We start from the raw sequence: 24,943 nt of genomic DNA, 5'->3' as shown, positions 1-24,943 counted from the left end.
TTGAAAATAAAGTGAGGAGAAAGGATCAGGGAGGAGATGTTAAGGGGGCTGGTAGCAGGAACAAGGATCAAAGTGGAAATCCCCACAGGCGGGATGTTATTACTGTGGAAAGACGGGTCACTTTAAGAGAGAGTGTCCAGATCCGAAAAAGGAAGTAAAGGCAGTGCCGTTGATGAACCTTGATGAAAAATAGGGGTGTTAGGAATTCCTGCCCCCGGGGACCCACCAGGAACCCTTGATAAATTTAAAGGTGGGACCTTACAAAGAGGACGTAGTTTTCCTAGTTGAGACGGGGGCAGCAAGGTCATCCTTAAATTTTAAGCCCAAGGGAGTGGGAACGAAAATAAAAGTTAATTGGATTATGGTGACAGTTTTGTGATGAGAGGCACGAAGAATCAGTTTTGCGTTCATGACGAGATATTGCCACCAAATTGGGGATCGAATTAACTGCAAAAGGTGCTATTGAATCTGTTGAGGTTCTTAAAAGTGAATGTGCTCGAGCAAAACAATGACAGAAACAGAACGAGAAGTCACAAGTGACTGGTAAACAAACAGAACTGCGCGATTACAGTTTTAAAAATGTTTTAATCACTTGGTTGTGTTTCCATCCTGAATTATATAATATATATAATTGATAATTAATATTTATAATAATTCAATTGTGTTAGCCTGAATCAATATTAATTGGCAGGATTCCTTCATACATTCTCAGTGACCTGTCATATTGATTCATGGTTAATTTAAAACATGACTGCATTAATTCATTGTTAATTAAAGAATGGAAAGCTACATTACTGGCCAGAGTGTGTGCAGGCAGTGGTAGCAATAGCCTTATTGGTAGAGGAGAGTCGGAAACTTACCTTTAGGGGAGCTTTAGTAGTCAGCACCCCACATCAGGTACGGTCAGGAGAAGAAAGGGGCATGATCAGAAGAGCTGCTCTGAGGGAATGGAAAAGAGACATCCGGTGGGTGAGGGAGTGATACCAGCCAAAACCAAATTCCCCAATGTAGACCCCCATTGGAAGGGTATGGATGAACACGATAGAGGAAAAATGAGGGACTTTCGAGAGATGGTCATTTTGGGTATTAAAGAAGCAGCACCTAAATCTCAGAATTCTTTTAAAGCTTTTGAAGTAAGACAGGAAAAGGAGGAAGCCCCATCAGCCTTTTTACAGGGATGAAAAGAAGCCTGTAGAAAATATTCGGGAATGAATCCCGATGATCCGGTAGCACAGGGACTTTTAAAGGTCCAATTTGTGACTAAATCATGGCCGGACATACAAAAGAAATTACAGAAATTAGAAGGCTGGAGTGAAAAACAGATAGAAGATCTGTTATATGAGGCACAGAAAGTGTGTGTGAGAAGGGAAGTGGAGAAACAAAAACAAAAAGCTAAAATAATGGTTGCAGCAGTTGAAGAAATTACGACGAGAAAGTTAGAATCAGAGAACAGAGGAGGACAAGAGAGACAGAGAGCAGATGGTAGGGGAAGGAAGCAACTGGCAGGATGTTATTACTGCGGAAAAACAGGACATTTTAAAAGACAATGTCCAAGGTTAGGACAACAAAGAGAAGTGGTATCATTGATGATTTTTGATGAAGATTAGGGGAGTCGGGGGTTCCCTCCTCCTGACACTCACCGGGAACCCTTGATAAATTTAAAGGTGGGACCTGAAGGAGAGGAAACAGTGTTTTTAGTGGATACGGGAGCAGCACGATCATCCCTACGCTTTAGACCGAGCGGTGTTAAATTAACTAACAAAGGTCTCAAAGTTTCTGGAGTAAAAGGCAAAGAATTCTTAAATCAGAATACGGGACAATGGCTCACAGACTCTAGGATCTTGAAATATGAGACAATCTTAATAGAACAGGATGACCTTGTGTTAGTCGCAGACAGTTGCTTGAATCCAGCTGCATTTCTGTGGCGGAGAGAGGGGGGTGGCCCCTGTCAATCCAGAACATGACAGCCTTGATATTACTGAATATCAGACTAAAGTGCGAATGAACTTAAGAGACGTACCGTTGCATGCGAGAGCTCGGTTGTTTATCGACGGGTCCTCCCGGATGATTGAGGGTAAAAAGCACAATGAATATACTGTAGTAGACGGGATAGAGGGAAGCATTATTGAGGCTGAAAGACTGCCTAACGGCTGGTCAGAGTTCAATGATAAGTTTTTAAAGAACTATACTGTGGCGCTCGGCTCTTCTTTGTCTATTCTTAGGAATAAAGGCCTGTTGGTACAGACACTGCCACTCGAGTTTGCAGTACATCGAATACAACCGGGTGATTGGGTCCTGATCATGACCTGGAAAGATACCAAACTGCACCCGAGCTGGGAGGGACCATTCCTAACCCTCCTGACTAGTGAAACAGCTATTCGGACTGCTGAGAAAGGGTGGAGTCATCACACTCGCGTTAAAGGTCCTGTGAACGCCCCAAAGGTGGAGTGGCACGCTCATCCTCTAGACAACCCTCTGAAAGTTAAGAAAGAAAGAATGAACGGAGACAAAAGACTCTTTTAACGTTTGCTGATTATATATATATATATATATATATATATATATATATATATATATATATATATTGTTATTGATTGTAAGGGCTGTGTGACACCTAAAATGTTAAGACAGGATGGTAGGCAGAGTTCAGAGATGGGTAGATACTGGTATAGTATTGAGGAGAAAGTGAGGTCTGCAGATGCTGGAGATCAGAGCTGAAAATGTGTTGCTGGAAAAGCGCAGCAGGTCAGCAGCATCCAGGGAGCAGTATATACTGGTATAGTATTGTAACGTTAGTAGTACTAACTATTCAAGGAAGTGGGAAAAATCACTTCACTACACTGTGCCAGAATTATGCTAAACAAGAGGGACTTGCTGACTGTTGGGTCTGTGCAGAGGTCCCACACCATGGCGAATCTGGAATCCCCACCTCGGTAATATCGCTCACTAAAAAAGAAGTGTACGATGCACAATAATTTGATGTGGGTTCAAATAATACAAAGTGGAGATTTGAAAGGAGCAAATATAGCTTTGCGGGATGGTTCCCAAGGCCAGCCCTGAAAAATCAGGGCGCTATTGATAGTCTTAGAATTTCCCCACCAAAGGAGCAGTAAATACCACCGGTTTCTGTAATCAGAATGATCCTGCACCTTTCCAACTGGGAAAATCATCTTGTGTCCACACCAGTCAAGCCACTGCCACGACCACTCCCCAAATATTAAACGGAACATATTGGGTATGCGGTCTGAAGGCCTATCCATTTATTCCCGGGGAAAAATATGTTTGTGTGATCAAATGTGTCATGTTATGAAGTTGACGAAACACTTCCCCAAAACCAGAAAGGTTGGAGTGGCTGCTGTTACCTCGCTTATATAGGCCCTCACCTCCGAATAGAAAAGCATGAGCCCAACCTGAGAAAGGAGGAGGGGATAAGACGCAAGACCAGAGAGGTCTCAGAAGGAGACCGTCTACTGTGGACACTACTCCCAAACTACGGCACTACAAGGGCAGGGGTGGAAATACAGAAATAGCAGCTGCCCTTGAAAATTTAATTAATGATACCACCGGCGCGATGGGAGAAACTCAATCCCAAATATCGGCCATAACCACTGAAATGATTGCCACAAGACTGACAGCTTTACAGAATCGAATGGCTTTAGACTATCTTTTGGCCGAAAAAGGGGGAACCTGTGCTCTGATTGGTAAAGAATGCTGCACCTTCATCCCAGACACCTCTTCCATAGTGGAAGATAAGGTGGAAATAGTAAAGGAAAAGGTAAGCAATATAAGAGAAATTGAAGATGAATTCCGAAAAGATGAAGGATGGGGATGGGGATGGGGTAACTGGAGATTGATCGGGTGGGAAAAGCTTAGTGAATTTAGGCATTTATGTGCTACTAATAATTGTAGGTTTACTGATAGGGTTTAATGTGTTAAAATGGATAATGACTAAGCTGGTAATGTCTTTGGGAGGACAACAACCAATAATGGTACAAACTTAGAAGGACAGAAATGACTAGATTGTGAACCTCGACACCATAGGGTGAAAAGAGGGCAAAACATAAGATTGCAAAAACAACAAATGGTGAAGAAAAGAAATGGGGGAATTGTTAGAAATGGGTAAAGTATGTTTTTGCAGATATAGAAAAAGCATACAGAAAAGGGGTACAGCAAGAGAACTATTAACCCTGCAGGTATTTAGGGACCTTTCAGTGTATAATTGTGGTTAATTAAATGCTAACTTTGGTGTGTAATTACTATAACAAAAAAGTTCTTTTTGTAAAGTTATGCTTTCAGCAAAAAGCTGAGATAACCGAAATGTTTGAGCTATACAAAATGATACAAGTTAATGAAATGTCCGAGGATGGAATGTACCAGCAGAATTGATACAAAATGTTAAACCAGATCTTGACAAAATAAATGTATGTGTCAGCATTTACAGAAAGGAAGGTTGCCAACCTGGGGAAGGGGGAAGTAATAAGGGTGGAGTGCAGCTGGGCAGTGGTCTGGTACAGTAAGAGAGATTGGGTTATTAGGAGTCTGGAGAGATGCCCTCACTCAGCTCAAAGGGTATAACTGCACATTAACCTAAGTTCTAATTTGCTCATTTGCTTCTGCATTTGATGCCCTTTCTTGCAAGATCGTAGAATAAATTATCTTGTTTCCAGTTTTGGTGGTCTCGTCTAAATTTTATTAAACTTGTTTCTAACAATATTAACGCTCCTGACTAATGCACCTAACCTGCACATCCCTGGGCACTATGGGTAATTTAGAACTGCCAATCCACCCTAACCTGCACATCCCTACACACTATGGATAATTTTGTATTGCAAATCCCCCCCTAACATGGATAAAGTTAAAAATCACAACACCAGGTTGGAGACCAACAGGTGTGTTTGGAAGCACTAGCATTTGGAGCGCTGCTCCTTCATTAGGTGGTTGTCGAGAATAAGGTCATAAGACATAGAATTTATGGAAAAACATGACAATGTCCATGTCATTGAAATGACATGTTGAACAAACCTGGATTGTTCAGTCTTTCATCTTTTCGATTGGGTTGCAGGCATCATTAACATGCAAATCCCAGAACTACCTGTAAGGCACCTTCTCAAGAGAACTTTAAGTTTTATAACAAAAAATGACATTTTAGCCCAGCTCTGCAAGTGAAGTGTAGTGCGGTGCGGTCATGAGAGAGAGAAAATATCTATTTCCATCCTGTATGTCTCTACCTATTTGAGAACAGATGCCTTACTTCTGTTGGTGTAAGTATTGTTGTAAATCATAGCTGGGTACTAATAGTTAGATATAAGGGGGAAGAGAATTCCTCAAAAAGGGCAGTATAAGAATCCTGGGAGAGTCCTATTTCTGGTTTACTTGCTAATGAACAAACATTAAACACAAGCACCTATTTATTTCAAATTTGGTTTCATTTTTCTTGTGTGATTCTCTGCTGTGCCTGGATGGTTGATAGGCTGGGAGATTGTGGGTTGGGGTTTGATTGACTGAATGTTTTATTGTTCCAGAAGGTGTAGAAGGGAACAGGGAGATCAACAGAGGACAGAGAAATCAGGACCTGAAATCTGAGCTGACACCAGACTACCCTGTGGTCAGTGCTTTGATTAGCAGTGCCAACCCTCCACCTTTACCTAACTTCCCATTTGAGGACACCCTCAATATTCAGGATCCAATCCTTGTCATCCTGAAGCCATGTCTCTGTAGGAGTGTCAGATTGCAATTATTCACTTCAATGTATGTAGTCAATTCATTCACTTTTGTTACAATGCAGCACACATTCAGACACACCATTTTTAGTTTCAATTTTGTGATCTTTAGAATCTGGTTTTGATTGCTGGTACATTTACTCTCCTTGTCCCTTTCAATTGTTCTCTGATGTTCATTTTCCACATCACTACATTACTCACTGGCCTTGATTTGGATTGGCCATAATGTCCAGGGACGTGCATGTTAGGTGGGTTAGCCATGGGAAATGCAGGGTTATAGTTTCGGAGTAATAGAAGCAGGAATAGGCCATTTGGCCCATCCAGCCGCTCCGCCATTCATTAAGATCATGGCTGATCTATCCATTCTCTCAGCTCCTCCTCCATGCAACTACCCTTAATTCCCCTACCATTGCAAAAACCACCTCCAACTGTGACTTGAATATACTTAATGAAGCTGCCTCCACTGGTTCTTTGGGCAGAGAATTCCAAAGATTCACTACTCTCCAGGAAAAGCAGTTCCTCCTCATCTCTGTCCTAAATTTACTCCTCCTAATCTTGAGGCCTGGTTTCATTCACCAGCAGAAATTACTCAATAGGTAGAGCTTCATCCCCACAGTGCAATGAATTCCCACTTTCCACCAAAATCCTGGATGCAACTCATTCAGTTGCTGTCTCACAAATGCAAGATTTCATTGTAACTTCTTCTGTTCTCATTAAGGGCAAAACATCTTTGAAAGCTGCTCTGAAACTCCAGCCTTCACAATCACACTTCTGCTTTCACCAAAGATTAGAGTCATACAGCACGGAAACAGCCCATTTGGTCCAACTTGTCCAGCCAAACAGATATCCTAAATCAACCTAATCCAATTTGCCTGCATGTGGCTCATATCCCTCAAAACCCTTCCTTTTCATGTACCCATCCAAATGCCTTTTAAAATTCTCCCTCACCTCAAACATATACTTTCTAGTTTTGGACCTTTCTACTTTGGCAAAAGTAACTTGGTTATTCACCCTATCCATGCCCCTTACGAACGTCTATAAGGTCACCCTTCAGCCTCCAGTGCTCTAGGGAAAATATCCCCAGCCATTTGAGTCTCTCCCTGTAGCTCGAACCCTCCAACTCTGACAGGAGCCTTAAAAATCTTTTCCGACCCCTTTCAAAGTTTCACAACATTTTTTCTATAACAGGGAGACCAGAAATGAATGCAGTCTTCCAAATGTGGACTTACACAGCTGCAACATGACCTCCCAATTCCTGTACTCTCTGCTCTGACCAATAATGGAAAGCATACCAAATGCCTCCTTCACTATCCTGTCTACCGGTGACTCCACTTTCAAGGAACTATGAACCTGCACTCCAAGGTCTCTTTGTTCTGCAACACTCCCCTTAACGGTGTCAGTCCTGCCTGGATTGCTTGACCAAAATGCAAACTACACACCTCTTAAACTAAACTGCCACTTCTTGGCCCATCAGCTCACCTGATCGATTCTCATTCATAGTGAACTCTGTTTCCTCTCTTATTCCTTTGAAGTTGAAAATCTCCACCCCACACACCCTCTCTCCATTCTCAGTTTGCTGAACCTAATCCCTGCTGGACCTCATCCTGAAGGGTCTGCTTCATGCTAATTAACAGGCCCACACTCAGGGTGGAGAGGGGGGTGGGGACCTAATTGAAACAAGGAATACTGAACAGCCTGGACAGAGTGGAATTTGGAAAGGTGTTTCCATTGGTTGGAGGGATTAGAACCAGTGGGCACAGCCTTAGAGTAAAGGGAAGACCTTTCAGCATGGAGATATGGAGAAACTTCTTCAGCCAGAGAGCGGTGAATCTATGGAATTCACTGCCACAGAAGGCTGTGCAGGCCAGGTCACTGAGGATATTCAAGATTGAGATGGAGACGTTCTTGAGTCTCAAGGTGATGGAAGGTTACGGAGATGAAGTGGGAGAATGTGGCTGAGGAACCTATCAGCCATGATTGAATGGCAGAGCAAACCTTGAATGGTCCAATTTCTGCTCCGATGCCTTATGTTCTCTTGCTGTTCTGGACACACAGAGTGCATTGGAAGCAGGAGAAGGCTGTTTGGTCTTTTAAGCCTGCACCAACATTCAACAGATTATCGGCAGATTCACAACCATCGAGATGAATAGGTTGGGACTTGTTCACTGGATCACAGGAGGTTTAGATTAGATTAGATTACAGTGTGGAAACAGGCCCTTCGGCCCAACAAGTCCACACCGACCCGCCGAAGCGAAACCCACCCATACCCCTACATTTACCCCTTACCGAACACTACAGGCAATTTAGCATGGCCAATTCACCTGACCCTGCACATCTTTGGATGGTGGGAGGAAACCGGAGCACCCGGAGGAAACCCACGCAGACACGGGGAGAACGTGCAAACTCCACACAGTCAGTCACCTGAGGCGGGAATTGAACCCGGGTCTCTGGCGCTGTGAGGCAGCAGTGCTAACCACTGTGCCACCGTGCCGCCCAAACAGAGGTTTAGAGGTGACCTAACAGAGGTTTATAAAATCACGAGGGGCAGAGATGAGGTGACCGCTGGTATCCTTTCCCTAAGGTGGGGGTTTCAAGATTAGGCAGCAAATTTGAAGGTGCGAGGAGAAAGGATTTTACAAAGGTGGGGGGGAGGCACTTTTCTTTTTACACAGAGTGGTTTGTATGTGGAATGAATGTGGATGCAGGTTGAGTAATAACATTTAAAAGACATTTGGATAAGTATATGAATAGGAAAGGTTCGGAGGAATATGTGCCAATCACAGGTAGATGGAATTAGTTTAGTTTGTGAATATAGTTGGCCTTAGACTAGTTTGACTAAAGGGTCTGGTTTTGTTGGTGTCTGACTCTGTAACTGTTCTATACTGGTGTTAAATCATTTACTTGCCTTCCCCCAGAAACATCCACTTCTTTGGTGTTCAAAAATCAGATGAACTCAGCCTTGAATAATATTCAATGACCCCCTAACGCAGGAAGACATCCCCACTTCTGAACGCAATTCCTCTTGTTAATATACCCCTTGCCTTGCTGATTGCTTGCTGCACCTGTCCAGGCAAAAGTGAGGACTGTAGATGCTGGAAATCAGAGTCGAGATTAGAGTGATGCTGGAAAAGCACAGCCAGTCAGCCAGCATCTGAGGAACAGGAAAAATCGACATTTCAGGCAAAAGCTCTTCACCTGCACCTGTCTGACAACTGGCAGTGACTGGTGAAGAAGGATGCTGAGGCCCCTTTACACATCCACACATCATTCCTGATGAAGCGCTCGGGAACGAAATGTCAACTTTCCTGGTCCTCGGATGCTGCCTGACCTACTGCCTTTTTCGAGCCCCACACTTTGACTCTAATCTCCAGCATCTGCAGTTCTCACTTTCTCCACATCCCAATATATCGCCATTTAAACAATACATCCCCTTTCTGCTTTTTTTTTCACAGCAATGGCTATAACTTCACATTGTGGGACTGCATTTGTCACGTGTTTGTAAATTGTGGTCTTATCTACATTGGGAAGACCCAGTGTAAACTTGGGGAACAGTTTGGCGAGCATCACAGCTGGGTCTGCAGAGGCTGACCAGACCTCCCAATCACCACTCATTTTAATTCCCCTTCCCACTCCCTTTCTGACAAGAACATCTTAGCCTTCCTCTATTGCCACAACGAACCAAACCGCAAATTGGGGGAACAACACCCCATCTTCCGCCCGGGCAGCCTACAGCCTGTAGGACTCAACATCAAGTTCTCCAATTTCAAATAACCTCCCTTTCCATCCCCCGACTCCCTTCTCAGCCCCGTGCCCCTCATTTCCACTTCTCCCTTTCATTAACCTGATTTCTTTCACCCATTGACTCATCAGGCCGTAACCTCTCCCTGTCTTCACCTATCCCCACTTTAGTCCCCTGCCCCAGCACCCATCCCCAGTCCTGAAGAAGAGTTACACCCAAAACATCAACTTCTCCACTTCCTGATGCTTCCTGGTTTGCTGTGTCGTTCCAGCCTCCTGCCTGTCTATTTTGCCAATTGAGACACAGACCTCGACCACGTTTCCAGAGTCTGTCTCCTCCCTGGGTTCACTCCCTTTCCTTTCAGTTCCTGCAAATCATCAATTGAATCCCAGAATGAAAACGAAACGGAAAAGGGGGCGAGAAAAGAGAGTGCTGTACTCACAGATCTTAGACTGAGGAAGGAGTTTGCAGTCTGGGTGAAGCTCAATGTTGATTCAGAAAGAGAGGAGCAGGAGTAGCAGCTTCAGAAACTCATGGTCCAACTTCCGCATTCAGACAATGGGCTGGCTCTGATTGGCAGGAGGACCAGTCTCCTTCCGGTCCTCCCTGGTTCCCTACTGGGCCATCAAAGGAAGGTCGCGAGCCTTTTTTTTGCGGAACGCGATGAGCATGCCCAGAGTTTTGCTGATACCGGTGGGCATGCGCACTGCGTTGCTGACACCGGGTAACATGCGCAGTATGCTCACTGGGGATGCTGGTGTTCCTGTCAGATTTTAAGAGGCCAAATGCCAATGGGTAAATAAGGGGTTGAGGCACAATTTGTTTTTTCGCTGTGGTTCGATACTTCATTGCTTTTGCATTCTGTCTGGATGCTCAACTTTTGTATGTCTTTTCACCACGTTGGGGGGCGAGTCCAGAACTGGAGGGCATGGATTTAGGGTGAGAGGGGAAAGGTTTCTGAGGGGTAACCTTTTTGCACAGACGGTGGTGCGTGTCAGCCAGAGGAATTGGTGGAGGCTAGTACGTATGATAATATTTAAAATGCATCTGCATGGGGATATGAATAGGACAGATTCGGAGGGATAAGGGGCCAAATACTGGCAAATGAGTCACTAGATTAATTCAGGATATCTGGTCGGCATAGACCGAAGGGTATGTTTCTGTGCTCTGTGATGCTATTTCTAGATAGTTGGAACAACTTCATTAGGCCATTCACCCCTTACAGTCAAGATCAGAGTGGTGCTGGAAATGTACAGCAGATCAGGCAACATCCAAGGGAGCAGGAAAATCGACGTTTCAGACAAAAGCCTTAAATGCTGCCTGACCTGCTGTGCTTTTCCAGCAACACATTTTCAGCTCTGATCTCCAGCATCTGCAGTCCTCACTTTCTCCATTTTTCACCCCACCCGACTCCCAGGTAGAGTCATCACCATCCATTTTCTGTGTGTGTGTGTGTCCTTTGAAGGGCTTGATACAGCGGTCAAAGCTGGTTCGAGGCATGAGAAAAGAAGGGTGTGGTTGGGGCTGGGGAGAAAAGAGACAGAATGGATGGGGGACAGAGAGAAACTGTGGGGGGGTGGGGGGGGGGGGGGGAACAGAGAGAAACTGTGGGGGGGGGGGGGAACAGAGAGAGAGAATAAGGGGGGTTGATAGAGAGATTGGACGGGGGAGAAAGAATAGGCGTGGCGGAGAAGTGGGAGATGGCACAGGGCAGGGTGACACTAGACACACAGATACACAAGATGATCACTGAGCCATCAGTTGGCCAACTTGACACACAAGATGGCCGCCAGATGACAATACGGAGAGAAACAGCAGAGCTGATACAGATACTGCCTGGGGCCACCAGAATGCCAGCACAATGGACTCACAACCCAGGTGATTAGTTTAAGGCGGGTGGGGGAGAGAATACACATGAGTAATGAACACTGTCCGCCGAATTGTCTGGGTCCAGCCAACACCCATTATAGAAGTGCTAACAGCTTGATACAGACTCAATACCAAATGCTAATAGCCAGGGCTGCAGGAATCCCCCTTCTCAGGAAGAGCAATTAGCGCCCATTACTACAACAATGGATTTCCATGCAGACATTGAAATGGACAATGTCTGCACTGAAACTGACAACGACTGTGCGGAAATTAACAAAGGCTGTGCCTGAACTGACAAAGACTGTAAACTATCAACAATTCTACAAGGATTACCATAAACAAATCATGTTACAAAGACAATAATCTCATCCCTGACCGATTGTATCACAAGATGTATAAAAGTTTCTTGACGTGTGCTCCAGGTCGAGAGAAGTCTCGCAGCTGACACTGTTCGGTTGGTGCCTTTCTCTTCCCGGAGCCCCGGTGTTTCCTCGTGCAATAAACTCTGTCATTGAAAATCAATTCTGAATCCGAGCCTAGTGTTTTTCCCCACAACAGGGGAGAGAGAATGGGCGGGGATGGCAGATGGTGGGGGGAGGGAGGGAGAGAGAGAGAATGGATAGAGAGGAGATGGTGGAGGCCTGGAAGAATAGAAATGGGACAGAGGGTGTGGTGAGAGAATAGATGGGGGCAGAAGGTGTGGTGGAGAGAGAATAGATGGGGCAGAGGGTGTGTAAAAGGACTGGTCAGAAGGCAGAGGGTGAGGAATGAAATGACAGGGTTGCAGACGGTTGCGTGAGAGAGAATGGACAGGCTGTTTGAAGTATAGAGGGAGAATGGACAAGAAGCTGGGGATGGAAAGAGAATGGACAAGGGGCGCTGTGGATGGCGGGGGAGAATAGACTGTGGGATCTGTGGGTGATGGGGGGAATGGACAGGGGAAGCTGTAGCTGGCCAAGATCAAAAAAGTTGATGACAGTAAACATTTATCAGATTGTTTCTGGAACAGAAAAAGTTGCACTGGCATCTCCCAGAAGAGGGGTGTCTCGTATGTATTCCTTCAATTTGTTTTAAAATAATTGTTACGTATCTTAATTGTTAAGGTGTACCTGGCACCCAGAGAGATGGCTGTGGTTGTTGGAGGTCAGTCACCTCAGTTCCAGGACCGTCTCTGCAGGAATTCATGGGGTAGTGTCTTAGGCTCAACCATCTTCATCAATGACCTTCCTCCATCATAAGGTCAGAGGTGGTGATATTCACCAATAATTGCACAATGTTCACAATTCCTCACAAACTGAAGCAGTTCAGTTTGAAATACAACAAGATCTTAACAATATCCAATGGGCTGATGAGTGACAAATAACATTTATGCCACGCCAATGCCAAACAATGACTCATCCCCAAAAGTGATAATCTGACCACTGCCCCGTGATATTCAACAGTGTTACTGTCACTAAACACCCCACTATCAACATCCTTGGGGTTTACCATTGACCAGAAACTCAACTAGACTAACAACAGACACAATGGCAACAAGAGCAGGCAACAGGTCAGGAATATTGTGGCTAGAAACTCCCCAAATCCTGCCCATCTTCTACAAGGCAGAAGTCAACAGTATAACGGAATACTCTCCCACCATCTTGGATGGGTGCGGCTTCAACAACATTCAAAAAGCTTGATACCATCCAGGACAAAGTCGCCTGCTTGATTGGCACCATCTCCACATACATCCACTCCCTCTGCCCGACTGTTCAGAAGCAGGAGTGCATATGATCTACAAGACACAACACTGAAATTCACCAAAGATCCTTAGAAAATACCTTCCAAACCAACAACCACTTCCATCTAGAAGGATCAGGCAACAGATACTTAGGAACACAACTTCTTGCAAGTACCCCTCCAAGCCACTCACCATCTTGACTTGGAAATATATTGCTGTTCCTTCAGTGTTGCTGGGTCTAAATCCTGGAATACCCTCCGTAAGGACATTATGGGTCACCGTACAGGGTGTGGACCACAGCAGTTGAAGAAGGCAGGTCACCATTACCTTTTCAAGCGGAACTAAATGCTGGCCAGCCAGCAATGCTCATGTACCATGAATAACTTTTAATAAATGGTTGGAATCTGCAAACTAAAAAAAAATCAGTGTTCAGGTGGAATAGACGTCGGGCTTTGATTTGGTTCTGGATTAGTGGTGCTGGAAGAGCACAGCAGTTCAGGCAGCATCCAAGGAGCTTTGAAATCGACGTTTCAGGCAAAAGCCCTTCATCAGGAATAAAGACAGTGAGCCTGAAGCGTGAAGAGATAAGCGAGGGGAGGGTGGGGGTGGGGAGAGAGTAGCATAGAGTACAATGGGTGAGTGGGGGAGGAGACGAAGGTGATAGGTCAGGGAGGAGAGGGTGGAGTGGATAGGTGGAAAAGGAGCTAGGCAGGTCGGACACGTCCGAACAAGTCATGGGGACAGTGCTGAGCTGGAAGTTTGAAGAGCTTCAGGGCAGAGGAAAAGACCTGGGAGTTGCAGTGGGAGAGGGTCTCCCTGAGATTCTTGTAGAGAGAGGAGGAAAACTTCTTCAAGGCAGGCATGATTTGGTCCTTATTTGAGGACGGACAAAGAGCGATATACTGACACTGAATTGGAAATAGAGTTTCGAGTTAAACATCTGTAGTGTTTCACTCAGTGGATCAATTGAAAATCGATTAAAGATTGTCTCCTGGCCTGTACGTCATGAACACATGAAAAAGGACCGTTAAGAAGGCATATGGGACTCTTTATTTCATCTCGTTCATGGCTGATGTCCTACTCACAATCCCATGCGACCCAGATACTGCTCCCTCGGCTGTGAGCAATGTTCATGGTGCGCATGTGTGAGATCGGAATGGGGCTCCGCCCCTCGTCGTTCTGATGGACGGTGCGACCAACCTTTGGGAATCCCAGGAGGACCGGAAGGAGTCTGGTCCTCCTGCCAATTAAAACCCCCGCCATTGTCTGAATGCGATGTTTGACCATGAACTTCTGAAGTTCTGTTGCTCCTCTCTCGCTGAATGAAGACTGAGCTTCAGTACATACTGCATCTTCCTTTCTCTGTTTAACATCTGGAGTACCGCACTCTCTTTTCTCGCCCCCTTTCCCATTTCTTTTCTTATCCTTGGGTTCAGCTGTTGGTTTGTAGGAGCTGAGGCAAAAAGGAAGTCAATCGAGGGAAAGGGGCAGATTCTGGAAAAGGTTGGTTTAGATCTGTGCCTGTTAATGTTTGACAGGCTTTGTTTCCTGAGCTTGATACATTCACTTGTCTGGCAAAAAAGGATGGCCTCTTGATCCATGTTCGGGATGGAAGTGGATTATGCTGTGGGTGACTTGCTCGTAGTCGTCCAATAAGTATTGGATAAGTAATCATGACACACAAACCTTGAGTTATTGACTGTTTATTCGAGAGCTCACGGGGAGAGCCAAGTCGACCTAATAGTCACAAGTCACTCTGACGAGAAACAGAGAGTTACGTGATTATATAGGTTACAGTCATTTAACAATTAGCAAACTGTTAATTGCAGGATATTGAGTAACTAAGTCACATTGCCCAGCGACGTAGTGTCTGGACGGTGTTGGTTAGTAGCTGATAAGTGTGCAATAGGTCCTTGCAAAGAGACGGATATTCCCATGGAAGGAAAGAATTTGTTTATCAGGTAGCAGTACATCTGCAAGGCTGAGTATCTCTGTTGAGTCTGGGAATTAAGGGTAGTTGGGACAATGCAGGGAGGAGGAGCTCAGACAATGGATAGATCAGCCATGATCTTAAGGAATGGCGGAGCTGGCTGGAAGGGCCAAATGGCCTATTCCTGCTTCTATTACTATGAAACTATAACCCTGTATTTCCTATGGCTAACCCACCTAACCTGCACATCCCTGGAAACTGTGGCCAATTTAGCATGGCCAATCCAAATCGAAGCCGGTGAGCAATGTAGTGATGTGGAAAATGAACATCAGAGAACAATAGAAAGGGACAAGGAGAGTAAATGTATCAGCGATCAAGACTGAATACTAATGTCACAAAAATTGAAATGAAACATGGTGAGTCTGAATATGTGCTGCATTGTAACAAAAGTGAATGAATTGACTGCACACATTGAAGTGAATAATTATGATCTGAGACTCCTTACAGAGACATGGCTTCAGGATGGCAAGGATTGGATCCTGGATATTGAGGTGTAGTCAGATGGGAAGCGAGGTACAGGCAGAGGGTTGGCACTGCTCACCAAAGCACTGAGCACACGGTAGTCTGTTGTCAGTTCGGGTTTCAGGGCCTGATTTCTCTGTCCTCTGATCTCCCTGTTCCCACAGAGTAAGATGTCGGTCTGTTCTCAGCTTTGCTGGACGTCTGCTGAAGCTTTCACGCCTCTTTTACAGCTTCCAGAACAAGAAAACATTCAGTCAATCGAAAGCAAACCCACAATCTCAGCCTGTCACCCATCCAGACACAGAGTGTAGTCAGAGCAGGGAATCAAACAAGAAAAATGAAACAAACTCAGAAATAAATAAATGCTTAATGTTTGTTCATTAGGAAGTAAACCAGAAATAGGAGCCTCCCAGGACCTTGAGAGTGCCCTATTTGAGGAATTCTCTCTCCCTAGATGTAACTATTCGTATTGTTGGGGCAAAGTAACTCGTGTGTCAAATCATTTAAAGCAAAGTAGTCAGGAGAGGAGACCTTGAGCAATTGACTAGCTTTATTCATTGCCATGGGGAATACCTCTTAGTTCAAAACAAAATCCGACGTATTCCAATAAAATACAGAATGTTACAAGTTTTGTGTAAAACACAAGCCCCACTCTCCATTAGTTATGCAACTGAGGGGCAGTTGTAAGGTTCACATACATTGTCCAGACCTACACTTCCTAATGCCTGCAAAACTGAATGTTTTCTTATACTGCAGGTTCAGCTAGGCTCGAATTACTAATAAGGGACAGAGATAACCAATCCATCATTCTATGAAGCAGCACAGTATGATGGCCTGAGGAACAGAGACAGCCTGCAGCTACAAGGTCAGGCTATCAAAACAGAATTCCTTAGCCAGGGCTCAGACAGCATTATGTTAACAGTCTACATGTTCCTCTAAACATTGCTTTGTGATAAAATGGCTTCCACGCAGTTTTGTGTCAATTTTGATCAAATTCTCCCACAATCCCTCCTTTTTTATTAAAAAGAGGAGATTGGGGGTGTCAGCAAAAGGGGGATTATACCCAGAGCCAGGGGGATTGTCAGGAGGTAGTGTTTGGAGATCGGACTGTTAGCCCTCGGGTTCAGTCAGGACAGGGGCAGAGGCTCCAGGGATTGGGAATCATCATCAGGGGTTTCATCAGGAAGAGGAAATCTCGGCAACTGGGAGATCACTGGAGAGGAGGGCCACAACAGTGAACTGAGCCGAGCACAGGATTGTCTGCGGGGTGACTTTGATTTCCAATCGAGCAGTTCCAAAGGCAGGGGGAAAGAAAGCTTCAAGTCGCTCAAATTACATAAGGGCTCGCTTGGTACGAGTTCGGGATTGATGGGGATATGGGCACATAGCCAGCAGCTAGAGTGGTTGACCTTCTGTGCATAAAGAAAAGTATTAAACTGTAATTTCTGTTTACTAGAGGTTATCAGGCCCAATCAAACATAGTTCGTGAAAGAAAGATAAGGAAGAGTGCAGTGAAAGGCAGAATGATCAGGCTGAGCCATTCACGGATGAAGGCTGAAGATGTGTCTCTGACGGGGTCTTCTGTGTTCCTCCAGGAGGTGGCGCTCGTTTGCATTGTGTTGTGTGTGCGGCCTCCCCTTGGCCCTGACTGCTGACCGGGTAACCCAGCAGGACTAGGAATGGGCCTTTCCATCTCAGCTCCAATATGTCCCGGTCCTAATGCTGAGGCTTGGCGTACCCATGAATGTGAACTCTGAAGAGTTTTGGTTAACTGATGCAAATATTTCCCACTTGTCCAACACTAGAGTGTCAGCTGTTTCAGCCATTGGGATGGTTTTGATTCATCGACTAAATACATCTACTCTTATTAGACAATATTCATAACAATGTACGCGAGGTGATTCTATAAAAGCAAATTGTAGACAGGGAAAAAGGCTGACCAGGCAAGGAGGTGGTTCACAAATACACTCTCTGTCTGCCTGCCAGCCTGCACCTCTCTCTCAACCTGCCTGCACCACTCTCTCCCTCCCCCTTTCTCTCTCTCTCTCTGTTCTCTCTTTCTCTTTTTCTCTCTATTTATCTGCCTCCCCCAGGCTCATACGCACACATAGAAGTCCATGGCAGTGAATGTGTATCTGCAGAATTAAACTTGCAGATACATTCTATTTTGCTCAAAAAATGCACAATCTGCAGGCAGTCAATACATGCAATATTTTGTGAATTTTGCTTTGGAAATAGAATCAGTCTGACTCAAGACTGGGACGCAGAAGACTCTGACCTCACACCTTTAATGCATTGTCTGAGCTGAGATGTCACATTTTGCTATAAAACCTTGAGTTATCTTGAGAAGGTGACAGACAGAAGATGTGGAATTTACACAGTAATGATACCTGCAACCCATTTGAAAAGATGAAAAACTTAACAATTCAGGTTTGTTCAATATATCATTTCAGTGGCAGGACACTAGAATGTTTTGCTATAAATTCTGTGTTTGATGATATTATTATCCACAACCACCTGATGGAGGAGCAGCACTCCGAAAGCTGCTGGTTCCAAAGAAACCTGTTGGACAAAACCTGGTGTTGTGTGGTTTTTAATTTTGTCCAGATTAGGGTGGGTTGACCCTGCTAAATTACCCATAGTGCCCAGGTATGTGCAGGTTAGGGTGGATTGGTTATGTGTTAGAAACGAAAATCGCTTCTCAATAATCGCTCTAGACAAGTTCAGGAAAACAAAGTTTTATTAACAAGTCAAGTCTGCAGAGTCGGGCACCCTTGAAGAAAAGGCGCGCTGAGGCTTACAAAGTCTCCCATTATATACAGCACAAGTCCCTCCTCTCCTTGGCTCCAACAAGCCATGAGGTTCACATTCTTAAAAACATCATTATTTTTATCACAAAGTCTGCAACAAAAGGCTCCAGAGTCTCCAAAGTTTGTTGTTTTTCTCACCCTGTAGTCTTATCAGTCAAAGGCTTTAATCTGAAACAGATGTCTCTCAAGTCGTTCCCCCATCCTGGAGTCTTATCAGTCAAGGACTCATCCTTCCCTCCTGTGTCAATGGTTTCATCAATCAAGGGCCTGTTTGTTTTTACTCTGCTCACAAATTGTCAGCATTCTGCACAATTTAAACTAGCCTGTTTGTTTTTACTCTGCTCACAAATTGTCAGCATTCTGCACAATTTAAACTAGCCTGTTTGTTTTTACTCTGCTCACAAATTGTCAGCATTCTGCACAATTTAAACTAGCCTGTTTGTTTTTACTCTGCTCACAAATTGTCAGCATTCTGCACAATTTAAACTATTCTACTTTTGAGTATATAAAATGTTCTAGAAAAGAAACAAAAGTTTTGTCTTTTATTATAGACCAGTCCGTGGTCCAGGCACATCTTAAAGTTTAAACCGAAATTACCTCTCACAATTCCACCCTTTTCTTTCTTTAAGATGTGCCTGACCAAGATAAGCCCCCCCCTCCCTCAAGGGCCCGGGAAATCCTTGGTCTTTCGCAGCAACATCACTTTAAGTTCCCGCGTCCCATGTTGTGGAACCACCACTGCCTGGAGTCGGGAAATATTTTTCTGAATTAAAAACTGAATACAGGGAGTTAGGCAGGGTAATACGAGAAGAAGAATCATGCCTCCCCCAACCACCAGCAACGCCGTGCGCCACCAGCTACCACCTAGGAGACCATCCCACCATCCGATGCCACTAAGAGGACGCCAAGATTGTACTGGCACATGGGCCAATCTCCGAATTTCATCGGAAATTTTCACAACCGCTTTACCATTATCGTCAATTTCTAGACAGCAGTTTGTCAGGTTAAATTTCCCGCACACACCCCCCTCCGAGGCCAACAGATAATCCAAGGCAAGTCGGTTTTGATATATAGCAGCTCTCATCTGATCCTGCTGCTGAGCCAACAACTCTAGGGCCAGGGCAGTCTGGTTAGTAATGACCTCTACGACTGCTTGGAGCCTGATAATTCGATTTAGCATATAGATAGGAGTACGATATCCCCATGATCCGTCCTGTGCCCATGTAGCCGGCCCGTAGTATTCAATAATCCGGGCCGGTGGCCACTCATCCCCCCAATCACCGACTTGGATATCCCTTGGCGACCTACGCAGGGAGTCAAAGAGTTTAACTCCCAAATCATCGCCTTCCTCCCGGGGTAATAGGAAGAATTCAGGTCTTATTAGACCCAGGAAGCATACTCCAGCCCATCCCATGGGCAGTTTGGAATATGCCTGATTACCGCATATCCAAAATAGGCCATCTGGAGCAGGCCCTCCCTGCCTCACAACGTCATCCCACAACTCCTTTACCCCAGGGACACCCTCATAAGGACCAGGACCACTGCAATTCCAGTATTCGGATTGTTGACCCCGTGGCAGAGTCTGGACAGGATTATTCCAGCATTGATTCCCCTGACAACCACCGCTCCACACTCTTTTCATGCCATCGGAAGGGTCAGCACTTAGCTCGTAAGAGGAGGAATCAGAACGTAACCGAATGCAATTTTGATGATCTCGGTGTGCAATGTACCAAGCAATATTCTCAGGCCACCATACTCGCGTGGTTGCATCCAATATATTCTGACAGGGGCTAATCCCTACCTTCACGGTCCCCTTGCCTTCAATACAGAACTGGCCCTCAGGGCTGTTTGTCAGTCTCCACCCCTGGCTTTTTCTGTCGTTGTCATGAGTCCAAGTGGTTTGCAGCAATTCCCCTATGTCTAAGCTTTGACCAGTCCACGGCCATTGTTCCGACATATGCGGCCCCCCACAGACCCAGCAATTGCTAACATTTAAAACAGTGGCTATTCTAGAGGTGAGATCAATAAACAGGTTTTGTGTAACATCAGGGAGTTCAATCTGTCCTTCTACCTCTTCGTATACAGATGGCACTTTAGGGAGCACGACCGTTCTCTGACGGTCTTGCTCTTTCCCCAACCCCCGATCAGGGATCTGTATCTTGGTCTCCTTGACTCTGTCAACCTGCTCCCTGAGCAACACGGAGGATAGGTCCCACCTCCCAGTTTTGCTAATACACACCCAGCGGTCATTTATAGGGCATCCATGGATTTTGCCACCGTATCCTTTATTATATATCTGATAATAGGGTCTCCCATCCTCCCAACATTCATGGCGTGCACTCACATCGTAACACCTATCGTCCACATAGGAATGGGACACAAATGATCCCGAATAGATTCGAATCCCAAGTCTTACTGTAGTTCGACATTTGTCACATCTCCCCTCACCCTCCCCCACATACAGGAGTAAACTGATCAATATCCCCACCAATACAGTCCAAGTAGAGTTCATTATTGCTGTCTTTTCAGTTTTACCGACAACGGCTTGTCCCCTTGCTCGCATGTCCAGGTGCTTTCTTCTTCAGGCGGAACAGGCCCCTTTATCCTTGATGCGTGGACCCACCCTTTTTCTTTCGTCCGAACAGCTGCTTCAGTTGTTAACAGAACCAGGAACGGTCCTTCCCACCGCGGCTGGAGCTTTTCGGCCTTCCAGGTCTTAACAAGTATCCAATCTCCGGGCTCCACCTTATGCAGGAGGAAGTCAAGCGGCGGAGTCTGAGCCAGGAGACCTTTCCTCCGGAGTTCTGCAAAAGAACGGGATAAGGGCAGTAACTAGGTTCGGATAAATACATCCCCCCCTTGTAGAGTGGGACATCCATCAACCTTATTCCAATACGGTAATCCGAACAGCATTTCATAGGGGGAAACCCCGACATCTCGGCGAGGTGCCGTACGTATCCGCAATAGGGCAATGGGCAGGCACTTGGGCCAGGGTAACTTAGTTTCTAACATCAGCTTAGTCAATTGGGTCTTAAGCGTGCCATTCATTCTCTCAACTCGACCCGAACTCTGAGGATGCCAGGGTGCGTGGAATTTCCATTGGATACCCAGGGTAGTACAGATCAAATGGTGTAGCTTAGAAATAAAATGCGTCCCGCAGTCGGAGTCGATAGATTCCATTATGCCATATCTCGGGATTATGTTCTCTAACAACAGTCGGGCCACGGTTGGTGCATCGTCTTTGGCAGTTGGGAAAGCCTCTACCCAGTGAGTGAAATGGTCTACTATTACTAGCAGATATTTCCATCTCTGTACTGGGGGTAATTCTGTAAAGTCGACTTGGATCCTCTGAAATGGCCTAATCGCTAGGGGCTGACCACCGGCTGGCCTTCCGATTAATACGCCGGCAAGTGGGGCATCCGACTACCTCTTGTTGGGCTAATGTGTATATCCCCCTGCATACATAGTCTCTCAGGATTGTGTCACACATGGCTTGCACCCCCCAGTGGGTCTGATGGTGTAATCGGTGCAGAATACCCCGGGTGATCTGTTTGTTCAGTACTTGTCTCCCATCAGGATCCGTCCACTTCCCGTTAGTATCTAGCCGGGCACCAAATTGATCCATTTTATCAATCTCCCCCTGGGTGAAGACGGGTTGTTTAGCGAGCCCTTCCCGCAACGGTATTAACGTTAACAATTGGACGGATTTTTCGACCGCTGCCCGCTTGGCTTCCTCGTCTGCCAGCCGGTTTCCCACCGCTTCCGGTGTCAACCCCTTCTGGTGACCGGGTACATGGACTACTGCAAGTTCCGTAGGTAACGCCAGGGCTTCCAATGTTAGGCTGATCATTTGTTCGTGAGCTAATTCTTTTCCCCGGGAAGTTATCAATCCTCGCTCTTTCCAGATTTTCCCGAAAGTATGAACGACTCCGTATGCATACTTTGAGTCAGTATATATAGTTCCCACTTTCCCTTCCAACAACTTCAGGGCCCTCTGGAGGGTGTACAACTCACAGGATTGGGCTGACCACTTCCCGGGCAGTCGTCCGGACTCAATCGCCCGTTTCGTTGCACCATCTATGACAGCATAGCCACTGTATCGCACTCCACTGATGCACCGGGAGGACCCGTCGATATACAGTTCCTGTCCCTCACCCAGCGGGGCTTCTTGCAGGTCCTCTCGGCTCTTGGTCTGCAAGTCCACAAATTCCACACAATCATGCTCCTGTTCCCCGTCTGCAGGACGTCCGTACAGAAACTGGGCTGGGTTGCAACTGAGATCTTTTGCAAAATTGAGATCGTTCCCGGTCATCAAAATCGTCTCATACTTCAGGATGCGAGAGTCTGTTAACCAGCGGTGAGCCTTTTGAGCCAGTATGGCACGAACCGAATGTGGGGAGTATACTGTGATCCTTCCTCCAAAGGTAAGTTTTCGGGCCTCTTCTACTAACATTGCCGTAGCTGCCACTGCCTGTATACAGGTCGGCCATCCACATGACACAGGGTCTAACATTTTTGACAAAAATGCAACCGGCTGACGTTTCCCTGCCCGCAGCTGAGTAAGCACACCCTGGGCAATTCCGCCGGCGCTATTGACATATAACTGGAACGGTTCCTTCAGGGTGGGTAAAGCCAATACCGGAGCTCGAATCAGTTTATTTTTAATAATATTAAATCGCTGCTCCTCCTCATCTGACCAGTCCACCTTTTGTCCTTCTTGTCCCAGTTTGTCGTACAAAAATTTTACTAAAGTGGTGTAACTTTCAATCCATATCCGGCAATACCCTACTAGTCCCAGGAATTGTCTGACTTCCTTCTTCGTCCTGGGTATTGGCATACCCGTAATTCCTGATATTCGTTCTGGCGTGATACGGCGGTGCCCCTTACTGACTTGATGGCCCAGATATCTTACTTCTCGCTCCACAAACTGGAGTTTTGACCCTGTTTCCCCAGGAAGTTCAACAGGGCAACGGTGTCTGCTCGTACCTCCTCTTCTCTTGGTCCTGAGAGTAAGAGATCATCGACATATTGGAGCAATTGATTCTCCGCGTTACACTAAAATCCTCCTAAGATCTGCTCCAGTATTTGTCCAAACAAATTGGGTGACTCCGTGAATCCCTGCGGCAAGACCGTCCATCTTAACTGTCGCTTTCGTCCTGAGAAGGGATTCTCCCATTCAAAGGCAAAAAGGTTCCGACTTTCTTCGTCAAGGGGGCAACTCCAGAAAGCATCCTTCAGATCTATTACGCTGAACCATTCATGTTCGGGGGGAATTTTACTCATTAACGTGTAGGGATTAGGTACCACCGGGTATCTAGCCTGGACTACTTCATTCAACCCCCGCAAGTCTTGCACCAGCCTATATGTCCCGTCCGGCTTCCTCACAGGGAGTATTGGAGTATTGAAAGGGAACATGCATTCATCCAGTAGTCCATCTGTGATTAATCTTTCTATCACAGGTTGTAACCCCTCCCGTCCTTCCATAGCAATCGGGTATTGTTTCCTTCTTACCGGGCCTCTTCCTGGTGACATGGTGATTTGGAGAGGTTTGATGTTTAGACCCCCTCTGTTCCCCTCTCGGTACCATACGTCCGGGTCTATTTGTTGATCATCTTCTTCGGTGAGGGCGAACAACCTTACCACCATTTCCCCGTTATTTGGTACCGTTCCGATCCCTAGTTTGACCTGCAAGTCTCTTCCTAACAAATTAAACCCCGCCGATGGCAGTAGAAGGAGGTCTCGTTTAGTAGTTCTGTTTTCATACCCAATTTCCACATCCTCCACCACTGGGACTTGTAATTTCTGTCCTCCAATTCCAGATACCCCCATAACTTTTCCTCCTGCTCGGGTGCCGGGGGGTATTTGGATTATACTCAATCTTTCGGCTCCCGAGTCCACCATAAATGTGATCTCCGATCCTTGGGGCCCTACTTTCAAGTTTACCAGGGGTTCCTGTCGATAGTCCTTTTGCCCCAAGGGTAGGAACCCCCGACCTCCCTAATCTTCCTCCATCAGGGCGTACGACCTCACCTCCCGCTTGTAGCGGGAGCACTCCCGTTTAAAATGTCCCTCTTCATTACAATAGTAACATCTGAGTGTCCTCTTCGTTTCCCTGTCACGGTCTCGCGTTCCTCCACCCTTCCTTTGTTCCGGCCATGGTTCTCTTTTCCTCTGCTCCTGCCACGACTCTCCCCTTTCCTGTTTCTGCCACGGCTCTCCCTTTTCCTTTCTTCCAGCTGTCATTTGTTGCACCGTTTGCATCATTATCTTTGTCGCCTTCCTTTGCTTCTCATCGTCCCTTCTCACAAACACCTTTTGCGCCTCCCGTAGTAGTTCACTTAAAGATTTACTATCCCAATCATCCATTTTCTCTAATTTCTTTCGTATGTCCGGCCAGGCTTTTGATACAAACTCTACCCATATGAGTTGTTGCCCCACGTCCGTCTCAGGGTCCACCCCAGCAAACTGCTGCAAATTCTTCCTAATCCTGTCTAGGAAGTCCGTAGGGGTTTCCTCCGGGTTTTGATGATTACCAAAGGCCTTGGTAAAATTGTGCCCCTTCGGGGCTGCGTGTCTTATTCCTTTTATCCAATATTCCCGCATGTCTCTCATGTTGCGCCGTCCTCCCTCCGT

At 45.9% G+C, this 24,943-nt stretch overlaps 2 protein-coding genes across 7 annotated transcripts in view; both read right to left on the bottom strand.

The window, feature by feature from the left end:
- LOC148143001 (uncharacterized) overlaps window positions 1–24,943 on the bottom strand; it is a 323,712-nt gene that overhangs the window by 112,392 nt on the left and 186,377 nt on the right. The gene's annotated exons all lie outside the window — the stretch shown is intronic.
- LOC148142996 (endogenous retrovirus group 3 member 1 Env polyprotein-like) overlaps window positions 18,229–24,943 on the bottom strand; it is a 512,937-nt gene continuing 506,222 nt past the window's right edge. For all 6 annotated transcript variants that reach the window (XM_087973920.1, XM_087973918.1, XM_087973919.1 and 3 more), the window contains one exon: window positions 18,229–21,114. In XM_087973920.1, the coding sequence (XP_087830046.1) occupies window positions 18,972–20,873 (1,902 nt within the window). In that variant the 5' untranslated portion in view covers window positions 20,874–21,114 and the 3' untranslated portion in view covers window positions 18,229–18,971. The remainder of the gene's footprint in view (window positions 21,115–24,943) is intronic.

The sequence above is a fragment of the Chiloscyllium plagiosum genome, unplaced genomic scaffold, assembly GCF_037043375.1.
Source record: "Chiloscyllium plagiosum isolate Xiang-an unplaced genomic scaffold, Cpla_swu_hap1 HiC_scaffold_27, whole genome shotgun sequence".
NCBI classification, from domain to species: Eukaryota; Metazoa; Chordata; class Chondrichthyes; order Orectolobiformes; family Hemiscylliidae; genus Chiloscyllium; species Chiloscyllium plagiosum.
Note: the sequence above shows the minus strand (reverse complement) of the source record. Positions and strands in the feature narration are given on the sequence as shown.